The sequence below is a fragment of the Canis aureus genome, chromosome 16, assembly GCF_053574225.1.
Source record: "Canis aureus isolate CA01 chromosome 16, VMU_Caureus_v.1.0, whole genome shotgun sequence".
Classification (NCBI taxonomy): domain Eukaryota; kingdom Metazoa; phylum Chordata; class Mammalia; order Carnivora; family Canidae; genus Canis; species Canis aureus.
Genome location: NC_135626.1, coordinates 29,836,809 through 29,859,923, shown reverse-complemented (window position 1 = coordinate 29,859,923; position 23,115 = coordinate 29,836,809). Strand labels below are relative to the sequence as shown.

At 39.0% G+C, this 23,115-nt stretch overlaps 1 protein-coding gene and 1 pseudogene across 3 annotated transcripts in view; one reads left to right on the top strand and one right to left on the bottom strand.

The window, feature by feature from the left end:
* Positions 1-23,115, top strand: part of ANKFN1 (ankyrin repeat and fibronectin type III domain containing 1) — a 298,786-nt gene that overhangs the window by 212,526 nt on the left and 63,145 nt on the right. For both annotated transcript variants that reach the window (XM_077852611.1, XM_077852610.1), the window contains exons 8-10: positions 8,697-8,794; positions 11,150-11,240; positions 18,740-18,847. In XM_077852611.1, coding sequence (XP_077708737.1) covers positions 8,697-8,794; positions 11,150-11,240; positions 18,740-18,847 — 297 coding nt within the window. The remainder of the gene's footprint in view (positions 1-8,696; positions 8,795-11,149; positions 11,241-18,739; positions 18,848-23,115) is intronic.
* The window catches only part of LOC144286315 (uncharacterized), a 65,195-nt pseudogene that overhangs the window by 21,516 nt on the left and 20,564 nt on the right, over positions 1-23,115 (bottom strand). Inside the window, exon 3 of the transcript XR_013354362.1 lies at positions 22,284-22,368. The product of XR_013354362.1 is annotated as an uncharacterized LOC144286315 (transcript). The remainder of the gene's footprint in view (positions 1-22,283; positions 22,369-23,115) is intronic.

Below are 23,115 nucleotides of genomic sequence, written 5' to 3'. Positions count from 1 at the left end.
TACAAGAGAATGGAGTGGGTGTCCAGAGATCAATATGGCATGATAAAGAGGAACATGGGATGGTGAAATGGGCACAGCCAGAAAATGAAAGAACAGCCAAATAGCTAAGAGTACCAATCTCTGAATAAAGACTCCTTGCCTGGTGGGAGAGTTGGAATGTTGTTGCTTTTGCCCCTATGGGTAGTTATTTTAATTCCATGGGAGCCCAGAAGGATTCAGAAAGCTGTGAACTGGCCACATATCTTGGACCTTTTTTTTTATTTTTTTACATTTCCTTTTTTTTTTTTTATTGGTGTTGAATATACCAACATACAGAATAACCCCCAGTGCCCGTCACCCAATCACTCCCACCCTCCGCCCTCCTCCCCTTCTACCACCCCTAGTTCGTTTCCCAGAGTTAGCAGTCTTTACGTTATGTCTCCCTTTCTGATATTTCCCACACATTTCTTCTTGGACCTTATGTGTGTAAATCAGACAGCTGATGCTGCGCTTCCCTTTGTGCCCTTGAGAAACATAAAGTATCTTGCCAGAGCCCTCCCTGCAGGTGAGAAGGGCAGCTCTCTGCTGGGAACACAACAAACAAAACTCACAGAATCCTAGGAAGCTCATCCAGGAGAAGGGCTCTTCCCAGGTGGAAGAGGTTCCTGTTCTCAGAGGAAGGCTGGAGGGGCTACAGTCCGGGCCTTCAGCTCTCTGCCACTTGGTTTTGAGTCCTTGCTAACATTCAGTTGTATCTGCTACCATCAGTTGTATCTGCTAACAATCAGTTGTATCTGAAACCTTTGAAAGGCTTATGCTTCTTTAATAAACAAAGATTTATTATCTGGACAATTTCTATGAAAAAGTAGTTTAAAACCAGTGAAAATCTGGACTTCCTATAACTCAAGAATATGGCACTATGCCAGGAAAAAAAGAAAGAGTCAAAAGTCTGTCTCAATTAATGACCTGTGTGCCTATTTTCCATCCATAGTGCCTCAAAAGTACCCATACATAGAGTCCAGGTAACCATGAAATAAAATATAATGCTAATGTATAATAATATAATAATAGTGAAGCTAAGATAATCTGGTTGAGGAATGGAGCTCTTCCACACCATCAGAAGTACTGGACTGGTATGTCTTGTCAAACCTACTGTTGACATGCAGGTTTCTGCTGGGCAGTCCCTAAATCCACCACCCTGGTTGCAGTCAAGTCCAAGGATGTGGACTGTGCCAGTTTCTGGGGCAGCCCTGGCTTGGGCTGGAAGAACTGACACAGGAAGCCCGGACACCTGCACTGCCCAGCGCCTGACGCCTGGCCACTGGGCAGACCTTCCAGATGATGACTGCTTGGTAACTAAACTTTTGCCCCAGATTCCCTCATTGTGCCACTCCTGCCTCCTAAAGGGGTTTGCACACTTCATTCTTGCCTCCTGGTAAAAATGTTACCTAAATTATGCCTAAGAAATCTACTCCCCCTGACATTATACCCTGCTAGTCAGGATATATCCACCCTTAAGAGTCTTTCCGAGCAATCATTTATCATTTATTCAGTGGTAGGAATGGTAAATGTTTAACAACTGGCTCTCAGTGGGGGTGGGGGTGGGGGAGCTATCTCTGTGTATACTTACATTAAGTCTACTATAAATTTTACTGATAGGATATGTGGTATACAATTTATAAATCGTAATAATAAAATATACAATACCCTTTTTTGTAAGTTTCTTATATATAACCTGTTGAATCACCCAAAATGCTTTCATTTATTTTTATCAAACTCTTGCATCTGTGAGCCAACCTGTAGCTGCAGTTAATGGGTGAGTATAGATGCCATTTAAGTGTTGGTTGATGTTTTCATTTACTTTAAGGAGGTAAAACAAGGAGAAATAACCAAGGCTTATGGTGGAACCCCACTCATTCATCAATGGGACAAAGCAACTTCTTTGTCCAATCAAGTAATTTTTGAGTACTGAAAGAATATTTCCTCAGGTTTTTTGTGCTAAATCATAATGAAACAGCCAGAGAAACTTTTAACCTGCATTACTGACATTTTCTTGATCACTTTCTTAAGTCTAAACTGATGATCAGCATATTTCTCCTGTTAAGGACCTAAATATTATTAGGCTTTTTGGGCCATATATGGTCTCTGTCACATATTCTTGTGTGTGTGTGTGTGTGTGTTATGTTTCACAATCCTTTAGAAGTGTAGAAACTAAAACTATCCCTTAGTCCCTGGGCCATACAATACCAGACCTAGGTTGGATTTTGCTCATGAACTATAGTTTGCCAATACCTGATCTAGACAGTTCACAAAATAAAAAAATCAAGACCTGATTTCTGATTTTTTTATGGTGTAAATACTCTAAGCCACAACGTAATGTCACTAAAATGATTGGGAAGAGATGTGCACCATCATCTATTATTTCCACTATTCAGATACAACAGATATCAATAACCACCAGAGCATAAATAATAGCAAAATGCGGTAAAACAGGGAATAATGGGTTTTAAATATTTACTGTGATTTTGTGATCGAACTCCAATAAAAAAATATCAAAAAAAAATCTGACCATAAATAAATGAATATAGCCCTCTGATTACAACCTTGCTTTTAATCTTCCAGAAGTTGTGGGTGCAGGAAGGCTTTACTAGTGTCAAAAAAAAAAAAAAAAAAAGCCTTTTGCCCTTAATTTAAATCATTGTTTTTCTAGGGAAATTTAATTTGGGGGAAAAAAAATGTTTTTCTAATTAACTGGAAGACTGTGTGCTATGCAAACAATAAAGATTCTTGTTTGAAAGTAATGCATGCCCCTGCTCCTAGGACTACCAAGGGAATTAAAAATAAAAAATGCAAGCAGCTCCGACCTCGTATTTTGCCAGAGCTAAACAGAATTCCCAGATCCAGAGTTTTTCACGTCAGTTCCCAATTTAAAACCCACAAGTGTTGAGCGGGTTCATGCTTCGGCAAGACACATCTTCTCATCTCTAGCAAAGACTGTATTTGATCTCCTTCTGGGTTTCTCGGCACGTCCCTCATTCCCTCTTTCTTCCTCTTGTGCTATGGTTGGCCTCAAAGGTTAGAAACTACACAATTAGATGGATCGGGGAGGATTTCATAATGCTCTGGTACTGGGCTGGGCAGTCTAGCCAAATTCCGTTCATTAGCTAAGGCGCCGGGGTGAGTGTGGCCAGTAAGAATGCCGTTTTGGTTCCACTGAAGTGCTGATAGGGAACAGGAAATAAGCTTTTTTTTTTTTTTTTTTTTTGGTTCCTGAGTGGCAGTATGGACAAGTGAAGAGTCTGAGATGCTGGGAATCTGGAGGCCAGGAATTAATCTCCATCTCAACCACTTGCTGCGCAGCTCAAGCAACTTCTGTTCTCTTTCTCTCTTCTATTCTGACACTGTTTTCTTATTCTTTATATACCAGCATCAGATTTCTGTCTACCTTAGACTTTAAGCATTCCATAGTTAAGAATCAAGTAATCAATTCATGCACCATTTACTGAGTACCTATGCTATGGTAGGTGCCAAGATAGGTGCTTTGTAAACTGATCAAATCCAACATAGTCCCTGATCTCAGAACTCATTCATGACCGAGGAGGCAGATCTCTTAGAAAACAAATACAAAACAATAAAGTGTAGTGTGACCAATATATTAAAGTTGCTATGGGAAAATTGGCCAAGGAGCTTCCCTTAGAGAGCCAGGGCAAGCTGTGGAAAGGAAGGGACTTTGAACCACTCCTGTTTGAATGAAGGGGAAGATAATTTGGGGGAAGAGGAGAGCATACCAAAAGAGAAAAAACAATAGGTCTGAGGTCAAGTGACATAAGGCTAAAAGTGGAAGGTTTGAGCAGGGCAAAAAGCAAGATTACACTTCTTACAGTATGCTTCTCCTGACATGTGCACAGAATAAAGCAGCTCTAGGTTTTGAGAGAGAACTTGGATACTAGCAGGTTTTAGATGTTTTTTTATCAACTAAGTAGAAATTAGACATTGCTATAATGTTATCTCTCTTTTAAAGGATTTTATTTATTTAAGGAGAAAGAGAGCATGAGTTGGGAGAGGGAGAGGGAGAGAAAGAATCTTTTTTTTTTTTTTTTTTTTTTTTGAGAAAGAATCTTAAGCATACTCCACACTCTTCACGAAGCCCAACATGGTGCTCGATCTCAGGACCCTGAGAGATCAATGACCTGAGCTAAAATCAAGAGTCAGACATTTATCTGACTGAGCCACCCAGGAACCCCTGTTATCGCTTTATGCTTTTTTTTTTTTTTTTGGTTTTGTTTTGCAGAGTCTTTACCTCTCAAGAAACTGGCCTGAAAACTTACAAGTATTATTGGCCAAAGCAGCGTTTCACACAATTCATACCATGAGGCTGAAAATTTACCTAAGTGTAGACTTTGTCCTGCTTGTGCATCCTAATGCTTCCAGTCATGAATTTTCTATTCTAGCACTGATTCTGTGACTTTTCTTCTCACATAATAGGCTTCAGGTGACAAAGCTAGACTTTCAGGAGCTCTTTGTCTTCTTAAGCTTTTGGCCTATGTTTTTTTTACATAGCTGCCATCCAGTAAATAGAGGTGTTCAGCTAGAACTCTCCCTCCCAAAAGACTCTACTTGCTAAAGCTTAGATAAAATCGAAATATTTGTTAAAATAATAATGCGTCATATTTAAAATATTCATAGTTATTTGATATAAATATAGTGAATCACAGCTTGAGCCAGAGCCAAATTTTAAGAAATACTAACACCTAGGTTTTGTCTGGTCTCTTTCTCACTAATGTTCAACTGCTATAAGCCATTGCATGATTAAACCCTGCTTCGATTTCCCAGACCTAAGTAGAAACAGTTGCCCTGATCTTTATCTTAAAATTATAAGTCTTATATAGTTTTAAACTTCATATACATGGCTCCAGTCCTTCAGGGATTTAGAGCAGGCTTATAAGTGATTTTCTCATGGCTTTAATATTAAGTCTTTAAACTACCTACACATAACTTTCCAGAGAGACCATGCTAAGTTGCTTCTTAGAATTCCCAGTGGGCTCTCAAAGTGATTCCTGCTCACTGTTTCCCTCCCTCAGTTTTTAAATGACCAGAAGCTCCTTTCCTCATGTCAAAAGAGTCCACCAACCCAATGAAGTACATAGAGGGAAAAGACCGTTGTTGCCCCAGAACAGCTTGTCCATTCCAACATGGAGGATTTTTTCCTTCCACGTGAATGTTCTCTTTCACATTACGAGATCTAATTAAATACTTAAAACTTTTTATTAACTTCCAAAGCAGAACCGTATCTCCTTACAAAGCCACTTATTTGTTTTTTGTTTTGTTTTTCAAGAAGCTAGGTCCCCTTTTCCACCTGAAACATGTTTTATAAAACATTGCCATAGAACATGAACAGTTGTTACTCAAAAATAAATCGTTCCTTTCAAATTTTAAAGATTGTATCTGTGAGGAACTTGTCATTAACCATTTGGAGGTATTCCTAGCAATCTCTAGCTCTTGTTTTAGGAAATCACCTTGAATCCTTAGCCTGGAATCAGAAACTATGGATTCTCATCCTCCCACTTGGGAGCTCCTCAACATTAGCCAATTACATATGTCTCTGTTGCAACCAAGGATATTTCTGTTTCCAGAATTTTTCTGTATCCCTTGTTTTCTATATATCCTTTCAAATTTGCTACTGATTTTCATTTTGTTTTGTTTGTGATAATTTCTTCAGTGATCGCCTTTTTCTTTAGCTAGTTATATGCAACATTACAAATCCTCTCCAAGTCGACTTCCAGAGACTTGGCTTCTTCAGAGCTAGTAGCTCATGAGCATAATAAAACATTTTGGAAAAAAATACATACATAGATCTATATATATAACATATATATTAAATGTTTTAGAATACATATTTGTAAGGAAGTGTAGGCCTGCTTTAAGATTCAACATATAATCTTAATCATTTGATTCAAATTACATTTTACAACATGCCTGAGAGCTTCAAAGGGCAAGGGACTAGAGAAGGAGAAGATTCACAGGAAGAAAAATATCTCCTTGCTGGAAAAAAAAGTCTATTCTGAGCATGTGTATGTGCCCGCACACATATGCATGTGTGTATATCTATGCATATAATCAAATTGTATATATTTTATTTGTAAAATATTTAGGAAGCACATTCTATGCACCAGAGGCATAAATCCATGTACTAGAGAGGAAGAAGGGAAGGGTACTTCTCCTATTCTCAAATTTGTCACAATCTAACAAGAAAAAGAGATACATGCAATAAAGCATAATATATATGTAATAAATCTTGTTTTCATATGAATAAAGGGCTTTGGGAACACAGAAACAGGTGTATTTAATTATTGCTGAGGAATTTAGAGTTAACTTTGCTAGGTCTTAATGGATTAGTAGAGTTTTACCAAGCAGCAGTTGGAAGATGAGCAAAAGACACAGAGGCAAAAAGGTATACAGAATAACCAGGTAACAGAGACTTACAGAGCAAGGACTTTACTGTGAGACATGGCAGGAGATGAGACTAGTAGAGTAAGGCTGTGGGACCAGATTATGAAGGTCCTTGAATGCCTTGTTAACATTTAAGTTTTTACTTATTTATTTGAGAGAGAGTGCACAAGCAGGGGGCAGAGGCAGAGGGAGAGGGAGAAGCAGGCTCCCCACTGAGCAGGAAGCCTGATGTGGAGCTCAATCCCAGGACCCTAAAATCACCTGAGCTGAAGGCAGGCACTTACGCAACTAAGCCCCCAAGGTGTCCCAACATTTCATTTTATTTTGAAAGCAACTGGACAGTATGAAAAGATTTTAAGCAGAGATCTGCATTTTTAAACTATAATTCAGGCTGTCATAAAAAGATCATGTATAAGGATAAAATAAACAGAAAAAATCAGTTGGAAGAGTTCATCAGTTAATTAATCAGGCCTACACCTCCTTGCACACACACACACACACACACACACACACACACACACAAAAACAACTGCAGACTGATGCACATGATTATAAAGTTTTGCTCTAGAATAAATTCAGTATAGGAGGGAGAGGAAAACTTGTGAGAGACATTTTAAAGCAGAACCTACTGGGTTTAGTAATCAACTGATCATGAGGAATTAGGGAAAATGAAGAGGCAGGGATGCTCTGGGATTTGGGGTTGGGTGATTGGGTATATGGCAATGCCATGACATAAAGCTGAGAAAACAAGAAGAGAAACCTATTTTGGCAAAGAGAAGTACTATCAGGCACTCATGTGGAGACTTGCAGGACAAAGTTAGAATCCTAAGAGAGGTGGACCTAGAACTACAGTTTTGAGAGCCATTGTTGGAGCCATATCAGTGAATAAGGTCACCGCTTATTCAAGCATGGGACAAACATGTGAAGCGAGAAAAGAGCCAAAAGCAAACCCACAAGGCACATCATAGCAAAGGGAGAAGGAAAGGAGGAACCAGGAAGAGCCCAGAAAGAGGGGTCATGATGGGGGTAGGAAGAAAGGGTGCAATCAAAACTGAGGGGAAAGAAGGCTGCAAAAAGTAGGGGAGGCGGCCAGAATGGCAGGCTTTCCCAGGAAGAGGCTATTGTAGACAATCAGAGCACTAGGAACTTTAGGAAAATAATTTCTAGAGAATGAGAATGAGCTACATTCCTAAGAACATAGGGAGGAGCTGAGGTTACAGGAGCAGCAGCCCTAAAGCAGGGGGACTGTGTGACTCAAAAGAAACAGAAGGCTATAGGGATGGTTTGCCTTAATTCTGAAGTACTCAAGTATCCTAGGGAATATAACTTAAATCTTAAAACCTATACAGCTTGTCATCATGAGGCTTAGAATGTGCAAGACTTATCTTCCATATGCCTTGAGCTCCTGCTTCATTCAGGATTGCCTTAAACCCTGCCATGAGTAAACTGTCACTTAAAACGCTTTATACTGATGAGGCACACTTTATCTTTCCTCAGCACAGTTTTTTCAACCAGTGGAAAATGTTATGAAAGAAAATGGCCTCACAGTAAAGTGTGGGGCATTAGAATTTGGGTATTAGGTTGAATTGTGAATGAACACCCATTTCAGGGATGTCAGGTGTGGGGGGAGCAGTAAAGAGGACAGCCACAAACCCTAAATCCTCAGGCTGAAGGGAAGCCAATGAAAAAGCCTGGAAGACAAGACCAGGGAGGAGGAGGAGAACCTGGGGAGCAGCGTGTTGGGCCACTACAAGAAAAGAATGCTTCCAGAAGAAGAAGGTGTTCAATGACACAGAAAGAAATAAAAGGAGACTTCTTTATTTGGAAAAAAAAATGTCCCTGAGACCTTGAAATAGCACTTTCAGTAGCATGGTGAAGCCCAAACCAGACTTGGGCAGCTAACAGAAGGGAATGTCCTTCACTTCTTTCATGCAATTAATAACCTACCTTCTACACACAATGAACTGTTATATATAATGTGTCTGAGCGCGTGTGTGTCTATATACATATGTACACAGATACATACACATATGTATATTTAAGGTATATTAATCACCGTTCAATGATTAAATATTTTTCTCTCACTTAAAAAAAATAATTGCAAACTTAGAAACTGACTTGTTATCCCAAGGAAAATTGTGAGATGTGCCAATACAGGGAAAAGAAGGCAAACTTAACAGTTTTTGAGAGACACTTTTGTTAGAGTTTCTGAGATGCTTCATTCATTCTCTGAGTGAATTTCATTCTTTGTCTTTCTCTCCTTGCAGTGGAATGGAGCATATCTAAAGACTTTTGTCCTTTGGCTGGAGAAATCATCATGGAAAACCTGCAGACCCTGAGATGCACAATCATGGGACTTAAAACGGTAAAGGCCAAATGTTCCCATTAGGCTTCCCATTTCCCTGCCCCTGATGTTTGTGCTGGGATTTGGGTAGCAAATGCCTACTCTGGAAGCAACTGCCAACACCCAGTCCTCTGGCAACAACTGCCACTCGTTAAGTGTGATATGTCTGGTATCCATAATCTGAACCCCACAAAGGGGTAAGCAGACAGCATGAACCACTTTGTAAGTTGCCATGTTCTACAGACATCAGAAAAAAACTGGCCTCATACAAGCCTTGAAAGCTGCTGCTTTCTGGATCACAGTCTAATCTTCAGGGGGGATCAAAGGCTCTGAGAGATCCAATTTTGACTCTCTGTCTGATGGTAAAAATAACAGCCTCCACTAACCCTCACCCCCATAGTCTCAGTTGAGATCAGTCATCTATTGGAGTCATACAATTTCCTGAGAGAAATCCTTTTCCCTTGATTAAAAAAAAAAATCTGTCTAAATCTGCTTTCACAGAAAAGAAACTATATATGGTGGCACTACATTTCTCAGTAATCTGAACCAATTTAAACTGTGAATGAAAAACTGGAAGAAACTGTGTTTATTTGTTTAACAAATTTAAACTCAAACATTAATTATTTATAGAACTATAAACCATATGAGCATATGAAATGTAAAAAATAAAAACAGCTAGCAAATCAGTTCATCCTGGAACAAATCCTGTATCTCCTCAAATAATTAAAATGCAACAAAACAATCATCAAAATCTTTTTAATAAAAACTGTTTAAGGTATACTTAAATCTGTATTTTTTTGCTCCAATTTAAATAATATCTGAGGACCTTTCTATTTAAAAGTGAGAATTTTCTTGCTTTTGCTGTCATTCTTCTAAAAGATTTGACCTTTAAAATGGTTATCTGCAAAGTGTGATCCTGAAACCTAGCATTAAAAAGCTGCATTAGGTTGCATCTCTTCAAGTCTGAACCAGCTTATTCTAATAGAACTCTTGGTGATTGGGTCACCACCACAGAATCTGGACTTTTAGTCCTAATCACATGTCTACACCAGGGGCCAACAGTGTGGATTACCAGAGCAAACAAACCCCTGAGTGGGTGGCCCCCAGAGATGCTATCGGCAGGAGACTGCTTCCCAACCCTATAGCTCACATGATGGAAGAGGGCCAGAAGAGAACCCTAGGGAATTTCCTTTGCTTAAAAGAAAAAGTGATATTGTGATAAAAATGGAAAACTCTCCACAGAGAGTTTCTCTAATATTTGAACTAATTTTTATAGGGATTAGTTTTTCCACTTGGTCATCCAATGAGAGCAATTCAGACACTATCCTAATCACATAAAAGCCTAGAAGTAGACTGACACTTATGCAGAATCGCCATAACCCTGAAGTCCAAGGAAACCTATTTCTAATGTTAAAAAAATTAGCTTTATAATATGGTAAGGCCAAAATTATTAAAACTTCTAGCAAAAAAAGGCACTATAAAGATGCAGTGATTTTATTTTTTGTTTTCTGAGGTTTTTTTGTTTTGTTTCTTTTTACTTCAAACGCTGTTTTACAATTTTCACAAGCAATGTTTTATCAAATGCTGGCTTCAAAAATGCCTCTTTGGGTTCACTGGGGGAAAAAATGAGCTTCTCAAAGCAAAAATATAAAACCATATAAAACATTTAAAAGATTATAAGTAAGCAAACAACTCCTAAATTTTTAGTGTCATAAGACATTAAAGAATATAAGCCATTGTTTTAAAAGATGGTTTTAAAACTGAAGTGAAATCAAAGAATTTTAAAGTTTTAATAGCTAAGTAAATATATTTATTGTAGCATTATTTATTGTGGCATAAAATGTGGAAACAATCTGAATGTTCACCAGTGGGGGGTATTGGTTAAATAAATGACAGTATTTGCCCACAGTGAAGTACTATGCAGACACTAAATGAATGAACCAGATCTTTGATTTACTAATCTGAAAAGATATTCATTGTAACTTGTTAATTTTAAAAGAAGTCGATCAGCTAATAAAAGTGATGGTGACTGCCTCTAGGGAGGGGTAAACAAGGAGAAGGAGGTGAGAAATTGCTGTTTTGGGTAAACCTTGCAGAATTGTGTGTGACTTTTAATAATTAGTATATAATTCAGGGGAAGGAAAAAAGTAATTATGACATTCCAATTTTGAAAAAAGAAAGCTCACAGAAACTGAGGGCACCCCAAAGATATGTATTAACTACACATAAACGTAATAGGAAAAGCTAGAGAGCTAAAGCATGGCTAGTGGATTTCCCAATGGATCAATGAGTTAATAAGACACAGGAATCTGCTTCTAAAGTAAAACTGATTCAATACAATCCCTAATGCATACATTCTATTTCGATACTTTTCAGGGCCAACGGTATTTTGTTCAAGTCTCGGCTTATAACATGAAAGGATGGGGACCTGCTCAGACCACAGTACCAGCATGTGCCTCGCCTTCTAGTAGGTGGTGAACTCTCTCAAGCCTGGCCACAGGCTCCAACTCCCCCTTCATCCATCCTCAGGATACCATTGACATTCCCTCTCCCCGCTGCTTGGGACTACTAACAAGACCTCCTCAGAGTAGCAACTGGTTCACATAATGAATGATTCCTCTACAGAAATGTTCCCCTTGGGAGGCAACTAGATAGAATGAAAAGAGAGGGAATTTGGAACCAGCAAGATTGAATTCAATACCCATGATACCATTTATTCGCTGCGTGGCCTTCAAAAGTTCCTTAAACTCTCTGCATCTATAGAATCCAATCCTACCTTTCCCAAGGCTTTCATGGGGATGTGGTGAATCACACGGAGTGGCTGGCCCATTCTAGCTCTCCTCTCTCCTCCTGACCTCCTTACCCCCATCAAATTGATAAGAGAATGAGATACAGCAAATCTTAATTACCTGACATTCCATCAGAAGAAAAAGCTTTCTAACAGGCACTCTGCTATACTCTGCTTTAAATATATGACATTTGTAATGGTGGCTGAAAACCCCCAGCAAAAGCCTCTTCTAATCACTTGAAGATTAATAATTTATGTATAGTATTTTGGTAGCTATTAACCACAAAATTTAATTAACCAGAAGAAATGTCTCTAGATATACCATGATAGATTTTTCTGTATAATTGAGCCTATTACTCTGAATTTGTTTTCATTTTTTAAAAAACCTTCACGACTGTGATAGTTCAAAATGATATCATATGCTTCTTGTAAGAGTGCAAACTTCTACTTCCTTTGTGTGACAATTTGCCACAATAAGAACAGCCATTTCTTGTACCCCATAATTATTTATCTAGGAATCTAGAGTAAAGTAACAAACGTAGACAAACAATTATGAACAAATATGCACACTACAGCAGTGTATCAATATAGTGAGATACCGTGTATGGTAGGGAGAACAAATATCCAATATTAATTCAGTGGTTAAATAAAGTATGATATATACATATCCACATTATAGAACAAAATACAACCACTAAAAATGGTGTTTAAAAAAATCATTGTGTAGAAAACTCCTACTTTATAAGTTTTATGTAAAAACATAACACAAAAATATTTTTAACATATTTAAGCTGTAAGTTTGATTATTATTAGGTAGGCCTGTATGCACATAACTATCAATATTTGACAGTGGATATTTGGGTTATAAGATCATGGGCTCTTTAATTGTCTTTTTTATATATTTACGTACTTTTCATGTTTTGTAACAACTCTTTACCTAAGATCAACCAAGAATCAGGTGGCATGTTATGGGCTTTCATCAGTGTCTCACTGAATCCTCACCCAAGTCCTTCATCATGTTTCTGTTTTGTGGATAAGTACCATCATCTTCATCATCTGCATCACTCTGAACATCAGAGCCAACTTCTATATGTTGTAAGACTTCTTATATGCTGGGCATTAATCTAAGAACTTTACATGGATCGACTCATTTAATCTCCATAACAGACCTATTAAGGTGGTTTTTTAAAAAAAAAAAGATTTTTTTTTATTATTTATTCATGAGAGACACACAGAGAGAGAGAGAGAGAGAGAGGCAGAGACACAGGCAGAGGGGAAGCAGGGTTCATGCAGGGAGCCTAACATGGGACTAGATCCTGGGTCTCCAGGATCAAACCCTGGACTGAAGGCGGCGCTAAACCGCTGAGCCACCCAGGCTGCCCTAAGGTGGTTTTTATTAATAGTCCCAGTTTACTGGTAAGGGAACTATTTACATAGAGGCACATGCATACATAGAGCCCAACATCACAAAATTAACAAGCACTGAAGTCAGGCCCAAACCCTATGGCCCTTGTTCTTAACCACTATGCTGTCCTCCACTATTAAAAAGGAAATTGGGGCTCAGAGAGGATGCTGCTTTGCCCAAAGTCACAACTCTTGTATGTGGCTGAGCCAGGATTCAAGCCTGAACTGATCAAGCCCATTCCATGTCTCCTCTGCTGTGGGAACTAGTGCCCTGCTATCAGGCAGACAAGGAGACTAAGAGCCAGCCAGCCAACCATTCCTGACTACTGTTTCTAGTGGATTCACATACCTACACCAGGTGATACAGGGCTTTAAACCACAGACACCAGAGATCTTGAAGGCCCCTGAGTCCCATAGGCATTGAATGATTTAATTATTCCAGTCTTGTTTGGACATCTTTCTTATTAAAGACACCAGAAACACAAACTGAAAATAGTGCAAGATTAAGATACTAAGGGGAAAAATCTAGAATTCTTGGCGGGGGTGGGGGTGGGGGTGGAGAAGAGTATATATTATTGTAGATGAAGGGATAGAAGGGACAGAAAAAAGAAAAAAAAAAGTGTCAGTTGACCTGAGAGTGGGACAGGGGAAAACTACCCACTCCAAATGCAAATTCTGATCTGCATATGGATACATTTACTTATAAGCATCAGACATTCTATAAACTTCAAATTCTTTTTTTTTAATTTATTTTTTATTGGTGTTCAATTTACTAACATACAGAATAACACCCAGTGCCCGTCACCCATTCACTCCCACCCCCCGCCCTCCTCCCCTTCTACCACCCCTAGTTCGTTTCCCAGAGTTAGCAGTCTTTACGTTCTGTCTCCCTTTCTGATATTTCCCACACATTTCTTCTCCCTTCCCTTATATTCCCTTTCACTATTATTTATATTCCCCAAATGAATGAGAACATATAATGTTTGTCCTTCTCCGACTGACTTACTTCACTCAGCATAATACCCTCCAGTTCCATCCACGTTGAAGCAAATGGTGGGTATTTGTCATTTCTAATAGCTGAGTAATATTCCATTGTATACATAAACCACATCTTCTTTATCCGTTCATCTTTCGTTGGACACCGAGGCTCCTTCCACAGTTTGGCTATCGTGGCCATTGCTGCTATAAACATCGGGGGGCAGGTGTCCCGGCGTTTCATTGCATTTGTATCTTTGGGGTAAATCCCCAACAGTGCAATTGCTGGGTCGTAGGGCAGGTCTATTTTTAACTGTTTGAGGAACCTCCACACAGTTTTCCAGAGTGGCTGCACCAGTTCACATTCCCACCAACAGTGTAAGAGGGTTCCCTTTTCTCCGCATCCTCTCCAACATTTGTTGTTTCCTGCCTTGTTAATTTTCCCCATTCTCACTGGTGTGAGGTGGTATCTCATTGTAGTTTTGATTTGTATTTCCCTGATGGCAAGTGATGCAGAGCATTTTCTCATATGCATGTTGGCCATGTCTATGTCTTCCTCTGTGAGATTTCTGTTCATGTCTTTTGCCCATTTCATGATTGGATTGTTTGTTTCTTTGGTGTTGAGTTTAATAAGTTCTTTATAGATCTTGGAAACTAGCCCTTTATCTGATATGTCATTTGCAAATATCTTCTCCCATTCTGTAGGTTGTCTTTGAGTTTTGTTGACTGTATCCTTTGCTGTGCAAAAGCTTCTTATCTTGATGAAGTCCCAATAGTTCATTTTTGCTTTTGTTTCTTTTGCCTTCGTGGATGTATCTTGCAAGAAGTTACTATGGCCGAGTTCAAAAAGGGTGTTGCCTGTGTTCTTCTCTAGGATTTTGATGGAATCTTGTCTCACATTTAGATCTTTCATCCATTTTGAGTTTATCTTTGTGTATGGTGAAAGAGAGTGGTCTAGTTTCATTCTTCTGCATGTGGATGTCCAATTTTCCCAGCACCATTTATTGAAGAGACTGTCTTTCTTCCAATGGATAGTCTTTCCTCCTTCATCGAATATTAGTTGCCCATAAAGTTCAGGGTCCACTTCTGGATTCTCTATTCTGTTCCACTGATCTATGTGTCTGTTTTTGTGCCAGTACCACACTGTCTTGATGACCACAGCTTTGTAGTACAACCTGAAATCTGGCATTGTGATGCCCCCAGATATGGTTTTCTTTTTTAAAATTCCCCTGGCTATTCAGGGTCTTTTCTGATTCCACACAAATCTTAAAATAATTTGTTCTAACTCTCTGAAGAAAGTCCATGGTATTTTGATAGGGATTGCATTAAACGTGTATATTGCCCTGGGTAACATTGACATTTTCACAATATTAATTCTGCCAATCCATGAGCATGGAATATTTTTCCATCTCTTTGTGTCTTCCTCAATTTCTTTCAGAAGTGTTCTATTAAACTTCAAATTCTAATCAGACACTCTCCTTCACAGCCTATTTGAAAGGGCTTTCTCCAGAATGACAAGAATAGTTGTCCAGGACTGGGAAGAGTCACTTATTACTTGCTAATTAACAGAGCAAATGGCAATGCTTTCTAAAATGGCCCATTTGACTAGTAGGGATGTCTGGCAAAGCACTAAAATCCAAATATGTCATTATAGGTGCTGCAGACATGCCATATCACTTGGAAAAGAACAATATAAAAACACTCTGGCTCTATTTATAAACAGAGTATGACATTGTGATGCAACATATATCAGTATTCAGATATTTACTAGAGGACAATGTATTCTAACATGACAGAGTAATTGAAAATTTGGTAATATGTTCCAGTAAGCTATAAAACTTTTTTTTAATATTTTTTACAAAAGGCCTTAATGTGTTTTTATAGACTTATGTTATATGGTATGGTACATAATAAGAGAAAAGGACCCAGACAGGCTTGTCTGAGTTACGATCAGGAAAGCCCTGATATCGCCAGTGAATGTGAGCTCTGCATTGTGTTGCAATTGAAGTGTCTCATTACCAGAACAGTGAACTGTATTATGTGGCACAATCTGCTCTTTTCCTACCACACTAAGTTTATTCCTGTCAGGTTCCTGATTTCTTAATATATTTTCAATTTTCTCCCTCATCCCTAAAGTCTCCTATTTTATGTAGTCGTCAGAACCTTCCAAACATCCATGAGAAAAACTCATTCTTTCCAAAAACCTTGGCATCATGTCCAGTGCTCACTTGGGCTGCAATTTAGCATTAGTAATTTTCAAATGTATCATAAAGTCATCAGCTTGAGCTTGCCTCTGATGTAATAGGGCTTAGCCTGCAAGAGCCAGCTCCATTTCACCTCCCCTTGCATTGATGGCAGTATTAACACTCATTAGAATGTATTAGCATGTGCAGGGCCACATAATAACTCAGCCACCCAGAAGTCTTATTCAAGCAAACTTATCTCCTTTTATCATGAGCACTAAAGATGCACTCACCCAACTGAGGGAACAAAACCATAATGGCCTTTGGGACTCCATACTAGCAGCATTTATGATCACTGTGCCCAGATACCAGGGACACTGCAGGTAAGACCAAGGGTCACTTGGAGTTTGATTCCTCAGACATTTCCAAATTTCCTTGTAAAAGCACCTTTCCTAGCCCAGTCTACCTGAACACCACCCTTCTATTCACAATGCCTCACCAACATTTAATGAGTGTCCCTGCTGTGCCCAGAATGGTGCTTTACTTACACTATTTTTTTAAACTTCAAAACACCTTAAAAAAAAAAAGATTTATTTATTCATAAGAGACACAAAAAGAGAGGCAGAGACATAGCAGAGGCAGAAGCAGAAGCAGACTCCCTGCGGGGAGTCCAATGTGGGACTCCATCCTAGGACCCTGAGATCATGCCTTGAGCTGAAGGCAGACGCTCAACCACTGAGCCACCCAGGCATCCCTTAAACAACCTTTTAAAAAATACTTGAAAACTCACTTTACAAAGAAGAAACCTGAGGCAAAGAGAAATTAAGTCACGGTTTCTGCCCACAAGGAACAGAGTCTACAGAAGGCACCTATGCCAATTCTCTGTCTCCAGAGTTGACCACAACTAAGCCACACCACACACACTCCAACCAAGCTCTGACCCTCCTTCCCAAAAGAAACAAACAAAAAAAAAAAAACCCAAAACAAAACAAACGTGTTCACGGTATAAGGAAATGAGCGCTATATGGGGGAAGCGGGGGCATGAGACTACATTATGGTCCTGGCTCTGCCTTAGACAAGCTAAGTAACATAGAACTGGAATGGTTCTCTCTGGGCCTCAGTCTTCTGAGAGGTAAAATGGAGCCGGGTAACTGGATGAGGGTAGAAAGGAGGAAGGGTTCGAAAATCTCTGAGGCCTCCTCCTTCATAGGGAATCATCTGACAGGGTAAGAAATGTTTCCATACTCACTACACTACACTCTTCATCAGTGAATTCCCTCCTTTTTTAACTTATGATTTACATCATGCCATATACAGGCATTGCGCTGGATATCTAATAAACCTCTCATTTAATCCTCACAAAAAATCCTGCAAGGTAGATACTGTGTTCAGTTTTCAGAGTACAGAGCAAAGGCCCCATCAGCATAAGTTTAGTGCCTTACAGACACTGAGCCAGGATTCACACCCAGGCTTATCTGACTCCTGAACCTGTGTTCTTTCTAACTGTGCCATACTATTAGGCATTGGATGGACCCATGAGTGATGTTTTTACCTAACTTTCACCATCAGGACAGCTGCATTAAGTTTCTGAACAACAGAGACTCCATATATTAAAATAAATCTGTGGGGAGGGAATGTGAAACTGCTTCAATTAGAATTTAAGCCTCATATATACTCATGAACTAACCAGCTTTACTAGAAAAGAATGACTAGCATTTTTAGAGAAAGCATTTCAACCAAGAAGCACTTTTAAAAGGTTCAGAGAGTAAAAGTGAGGTAGGGGCAGATAGAAGAAAGGATGGACTATGAAGTGACAGATCCACTGAAAAAAAATAACCCAGAGTTGGAGACAGCAGAATTACCATCTTGACATTAGTCCCATATGGGTTATTACTCTTGATATCATTATAGCCAAATGGAATGAAAATAGAAGGGGGAGAAAAATCTCAGTGGGTATTGCAATTTAAATTTGCCATGTAAGCTAATACTGTATATTTAGAGACTGAGCAGACAGGGTGGTTGGTGGCTCGGAGTATGTGCAGGGGTTGCTGTGCCAGCTAACCAAAGCAGACATTCATTAGAGCAAAATGTAGATTTCCATTTCTTGGCATCTGACGTGGGCTCTTTCCTTGGAAAGAAATGTCAATTTGGCCAAAAGTGTGAAACCTACAATAAAAGCATTGGGACTGTGGATTTCATCTAGTCTGCACATTCCCACCCCTTTCTTTCCTACTGTGGAAATCCAGTTGTGATTTGGGGTGCTCAGTGGAGAGGTAGCAGGGGAGATGATTAGGACCTGGGATGCTGAAAAGGAGGCTAAGGAGCTGAGGAGGGGAAACGACTCCCAGAGTCCCTGATTTCTTTTGGCCTTCAGTTACCACTTTCTCTTCCCCTAAAACTGCCCAACACAAAAAAACCAACCATAATTGCTGTTTTGCACAGGGCCCTGAACTATGGCAGCCCCAAACCTTTGGCACTGCCTGCCAGCCGTGCAAGTGCTGGGTGCTTATCTGGAGTCCAAGGGAGTGTGAGTAGAACCCAGCTCCTGATGCAGTGCCTCAGGGGAGAGGCCTCTTCCCACATTAAAATTTCACTGTTTGTTTCTTTTGTTCATAGACTGGAAAGACTATGACGACAGAGAGCCCAGACACAGGGGACAGAGTGAAGTTTTGGAAGGTCTGCTGCAGCAGGTCCGAGCCCTTCATCAGCATTATAGCTGCCGGGGTAAGGATAAAAATCTGTGCTGGGCCATGGACTGAGGTCTCCGTGGCGCCGGTAATGTTAGCAGTTTCCTAACTGGGTCATACCTTCTCATTCATCAGGGAAAGAGAGATATTAATATTTGTACATCTGGAATCACTTTACAGCACTATCTTGCTTTAACCCTTCAGAAGAGACTTCCCTCTCCTTCATTCCCTTGGTCTCTTATTCTCTCACACCCTCTCTCCACACAAACAGTTTGAAAAAAAGCTCAAGAAAAACAGCAGCTGCTATTATTCCCTTCCCTTTGAATTTTCCCTTCATAAAACTCTCACAAAACTCAGTGTGCTGGGTCTTTGGGATATTCACCCTCAAACTTTTCAGCCCCAAAGAAAACTCCATGAGCATCCCTGAGGAAGTTTAGCCAATTTTAACCACAAGAAACCTTCATGCATATTTGCAATAAAGTTTGCAATGCAATTTGACACCCACTATCTCTTTCTCATCTTTGTTTTGGCAACTAATGCTAAAGCTAAGTGACTTGACCAAGGTCACAAAGCCAGGAAAAGACAGAATCAGGATCACTGTCTCTAAGTGCAGTCTCCCGCCCTTAACATCAGGACTGGGCACTAGATATGGATCTCACCCTGAATTTTAACCTTCCCTGTACTACTGCTTAGGAGAAAGTGGAGCACACATCTCTAGACCTAGCCAACTATACCCAGAGAATCTCTGAGAAGCTTTTAAAAACTTCCTTTCTATTTGGGCTATTCAAATGGGACAGGGTCAGGTTTCTGATCTGTGTAATGATTCGTGGAACAGGCACTTAGTTTTATTTGGAGAATGAAAGCCTCCATAAAGTTTTCGTTTTCCATGCTCCTTCACCCATCAGATCCCAACTGCATTGCATTCTCTAGATTCAGGGCACTGCTGGGCCAGCTAGGTAAGAAATCCATGGCTGAAACCTAAGAGATGCTAACTGAGTCTGAACCAGGTATAAAAAATCATACTTGGCATTAGCAAACAGTTGGTCCCAATTACTGTATAGCTATAACAACAGGGCTCTTCAGAAATATTGGCCATAGCTAGAAATGAGGACAAGAGTTTGCAAGAAAATAATATTCTTTTAATGAGTGGCTCATTAGAAAATGTAAATGTGCATGGAAGAAGCTGAGAAGGAAATCCAAGTGGGTTTTATTCACAAATCTGTAAAAAACTTTACCCAGACCATGGCCTTAACGATTCCACACTGACCAAAGTACACCCAAGTTCTCTGTTACCAGGACTCCTTTAACCAGGCCAGTCATTATTGAGGCTCTGTTCTCTCCACTACCTCTCCATCATCCCCCTGCCAGTTGGTTCTTATATGGCAGGGAAAGGTAATAAAGCAAATGACTAGATGATTCCTTGCAATTCACAAGCCACTTCACTTCATGCTTGGTCCTTACCAGAGGAAGAAAGCTAAAACTACTCATGAAAATGAGGGGTTTTCATATTATCTGAGGATTTAGATACTCTCCCCATTACTACTAGGTTACTATCTAATAAACAAGAAACAATTATCTAGAGAGCCCAATTATTTCAATAGCTCCCATTCAACTTTTATCATGTATATGCTATTCACTGACAGAGATGTAAATATGCAATGTCAGAAAATATTTAAGTAAGGCATAAGTAGAACTTCCCAAAAAGGAAAATTATTTTTTATATTGAAATGTACTCTGGACACATAAACAAGTACCCAAAATGTTTTTTTGATTTTTAAAATGCCCAGCTGAAAAAAGGGTCTCTGGTCAGTAAGTTTGGAAAATTTGGCATTATATATCCCTTTCCTGGAAATTTAAAATCAGCATTACAATATTAAAGAGTCTAATAAAGAAACATTTTGACTTTGGTTAACCAAGCATTTTCCAAATTTATTTGTAAAGCCATTGTAAAACTTTTTTCACAGAGTTAGTGTTCCCAGGTACAGACTTTGGGAAATGCTGACCTGTAATATGCCAACTTAAAGGAAATGACCTCATATCAAAAAAAAAAAAAAAAAAAAAAAGAACAACTTTAAGATAATTTAACATTACATTACTCTAAGTCTAAAATGATAAATCAAGGATAATTAAGTATTACATACAGAAAAACCACAAAATTGATATTTGAAATACTCAACTACAAGAGGGAGGCAAACCAGAAAATAGACTCTTACCTACAGAGAACAAACTGAGGGTTACTGGTGGGAGAGGAGGAGGGGCTAGATGGGGGTGCGGAGGGCGGGATGGATATTAAGGAGGGCATGTGTTGTGAGAAGCACTCGGTGTTGCATGTTAAGAATCACTGATTTCTACTCCTGAAACCAATATTACACTGTACTGATAAATCCTAGAATTAAAGTGTAATCATTGACTCCATTGTAATGAGCCTGGAGTGCTCAGTAAATACACAGCATATTCCAAATGCAGAAATAATAATAAAACAGCCCTTCTACTACCAAAGCCCTACATGGGAGATAACAAAACCGACATTAATTTCTGTATTTTGGCTAAAGAAGTGGCCACAGTTAACCTGCATGTTCAGTACTGGGATACAAATTCAACGGAGATGTGGAGCAGCCTTTATTATTCAGTTTATGCCCTGACATGCATAATGAGTAATAAAGAAGCCAGTTGTGTTCATCATGGCAGTGCCCTGTGGGAATGAATTTCAATTATCATCCAATTTTTCAGCTGGCAAACATTAACTGAAACACAGCCTACTATGTGTCAGGTGCTAAACATATCAATATGAATAAAATAAACTCTGTATGTGCCAAGCACTTAAAAGCTAAAGAATTACTGCATTCGGAGTCCAGAAAACCGACCACTGTTCCAGAGCCCTGAGCTACATAGAGACATAAGTCAGAAGCCACTGTATCAATGGCTCAGTGTGTCAGTATAGACCTTGAATCAGTCAAGATGAGCTATATATCATGCTGCAGTAACCAAATGACTCCTTAAATATTTATTTCTTCCACAAGCTATAGGTCTACCACTGTCAGCTGAAAGCTGTCCTTTTGTGTTATCATCCTTTCTCTAGAAATATTTATCAGCACTCATGGAAGAAGGAAAAGAAACTCTTGAATATCTCATATGGACATTCAAAATTCATTGGCCAGAACTGGGCACATGGCTACACCCAACCACAGGGTTTCAAAAAATGAAATTCTTTCATGTGCCCAGAATGGAGAAGACTCAGAATATTTAACATTTACACGGGCCCCTTTCCCAGCTAGTAGTAGTATTTCTCAATTTTCTTTTTTTTTTTTTCAGTTTAATCTTTAATTGATGTTATATATGATTATAATGTGAGAGTTGTCTTAGCATAAGCAGCTAAGATCATAGATTAGCTGGGTTCAAATTCAGACTGGACATTTACTAGCTGTGTGACCTTGTGCAATTACCTACTCTGGCTATAACTCAGTTTTGCTCACCTGTAAAATGCAGAGCAGAGTCTGCTTCAGATTTTCTCTCCCTTTTCCTCCCACTTGTGATGTCTCTCTCTCTCTCTCTCGAAATCTTTAAAAAAAAATTATACTTATCAGCCATTCTTTAAGGACTGAGTGACTTTAAATAAGTAAAGCACTTAAGAGCTTTATTATTTAGAAAAAGCAATTCCTCCCATTCTCCATTTTTTATTTCCCAAAGACAATCAATTCTTTTAGCCAATTCTTTTGATATTTTACTCATCTCTCTAAATAACATGTTTCTACTGCTAATCTTTCATTTTTTTAAAATTTGAGGCATTACAATCACTAAGATGATTTTTCCCCTCTGCTCTCTTAACTTGCACAATCCCTACCCTTTGTCCTCCTAATAATGTATTTGTATCATAATTTTAGTAAGATCAATATTTATTGCTTACATTATAATGGTCACTTAATTCTATGATTATTTTCCTTTCCTGGATAACTTTTTGTTCTCCCTGTATTTAAAAATCATATTTTATTGTATGTTTTATTGTTTTTCTATGTGGTTATAACTAATTCATCCCCACACTATTCTGCAATTCTGTCAATCTTCTCTCAATCAATCAAATATAATAGTACTGTTTCAACTGCATCTTCTTGAAGAAACCTCTCCAAGCCCTGTGACCTGCTCCAACCTAGACTGGTTGCTGGCTGCCTGTGTCTGGTGCACAGCTGGCATCTTAGGACTACTCTGGCACCCTCCAACACTGGATTGTTTATTTTTGTATTATAGGTCTTACTTTTTTTGGTTAGTCCTTCATTGTGGTGGAATCCTTACTCTAGTCATTTCCTGAGA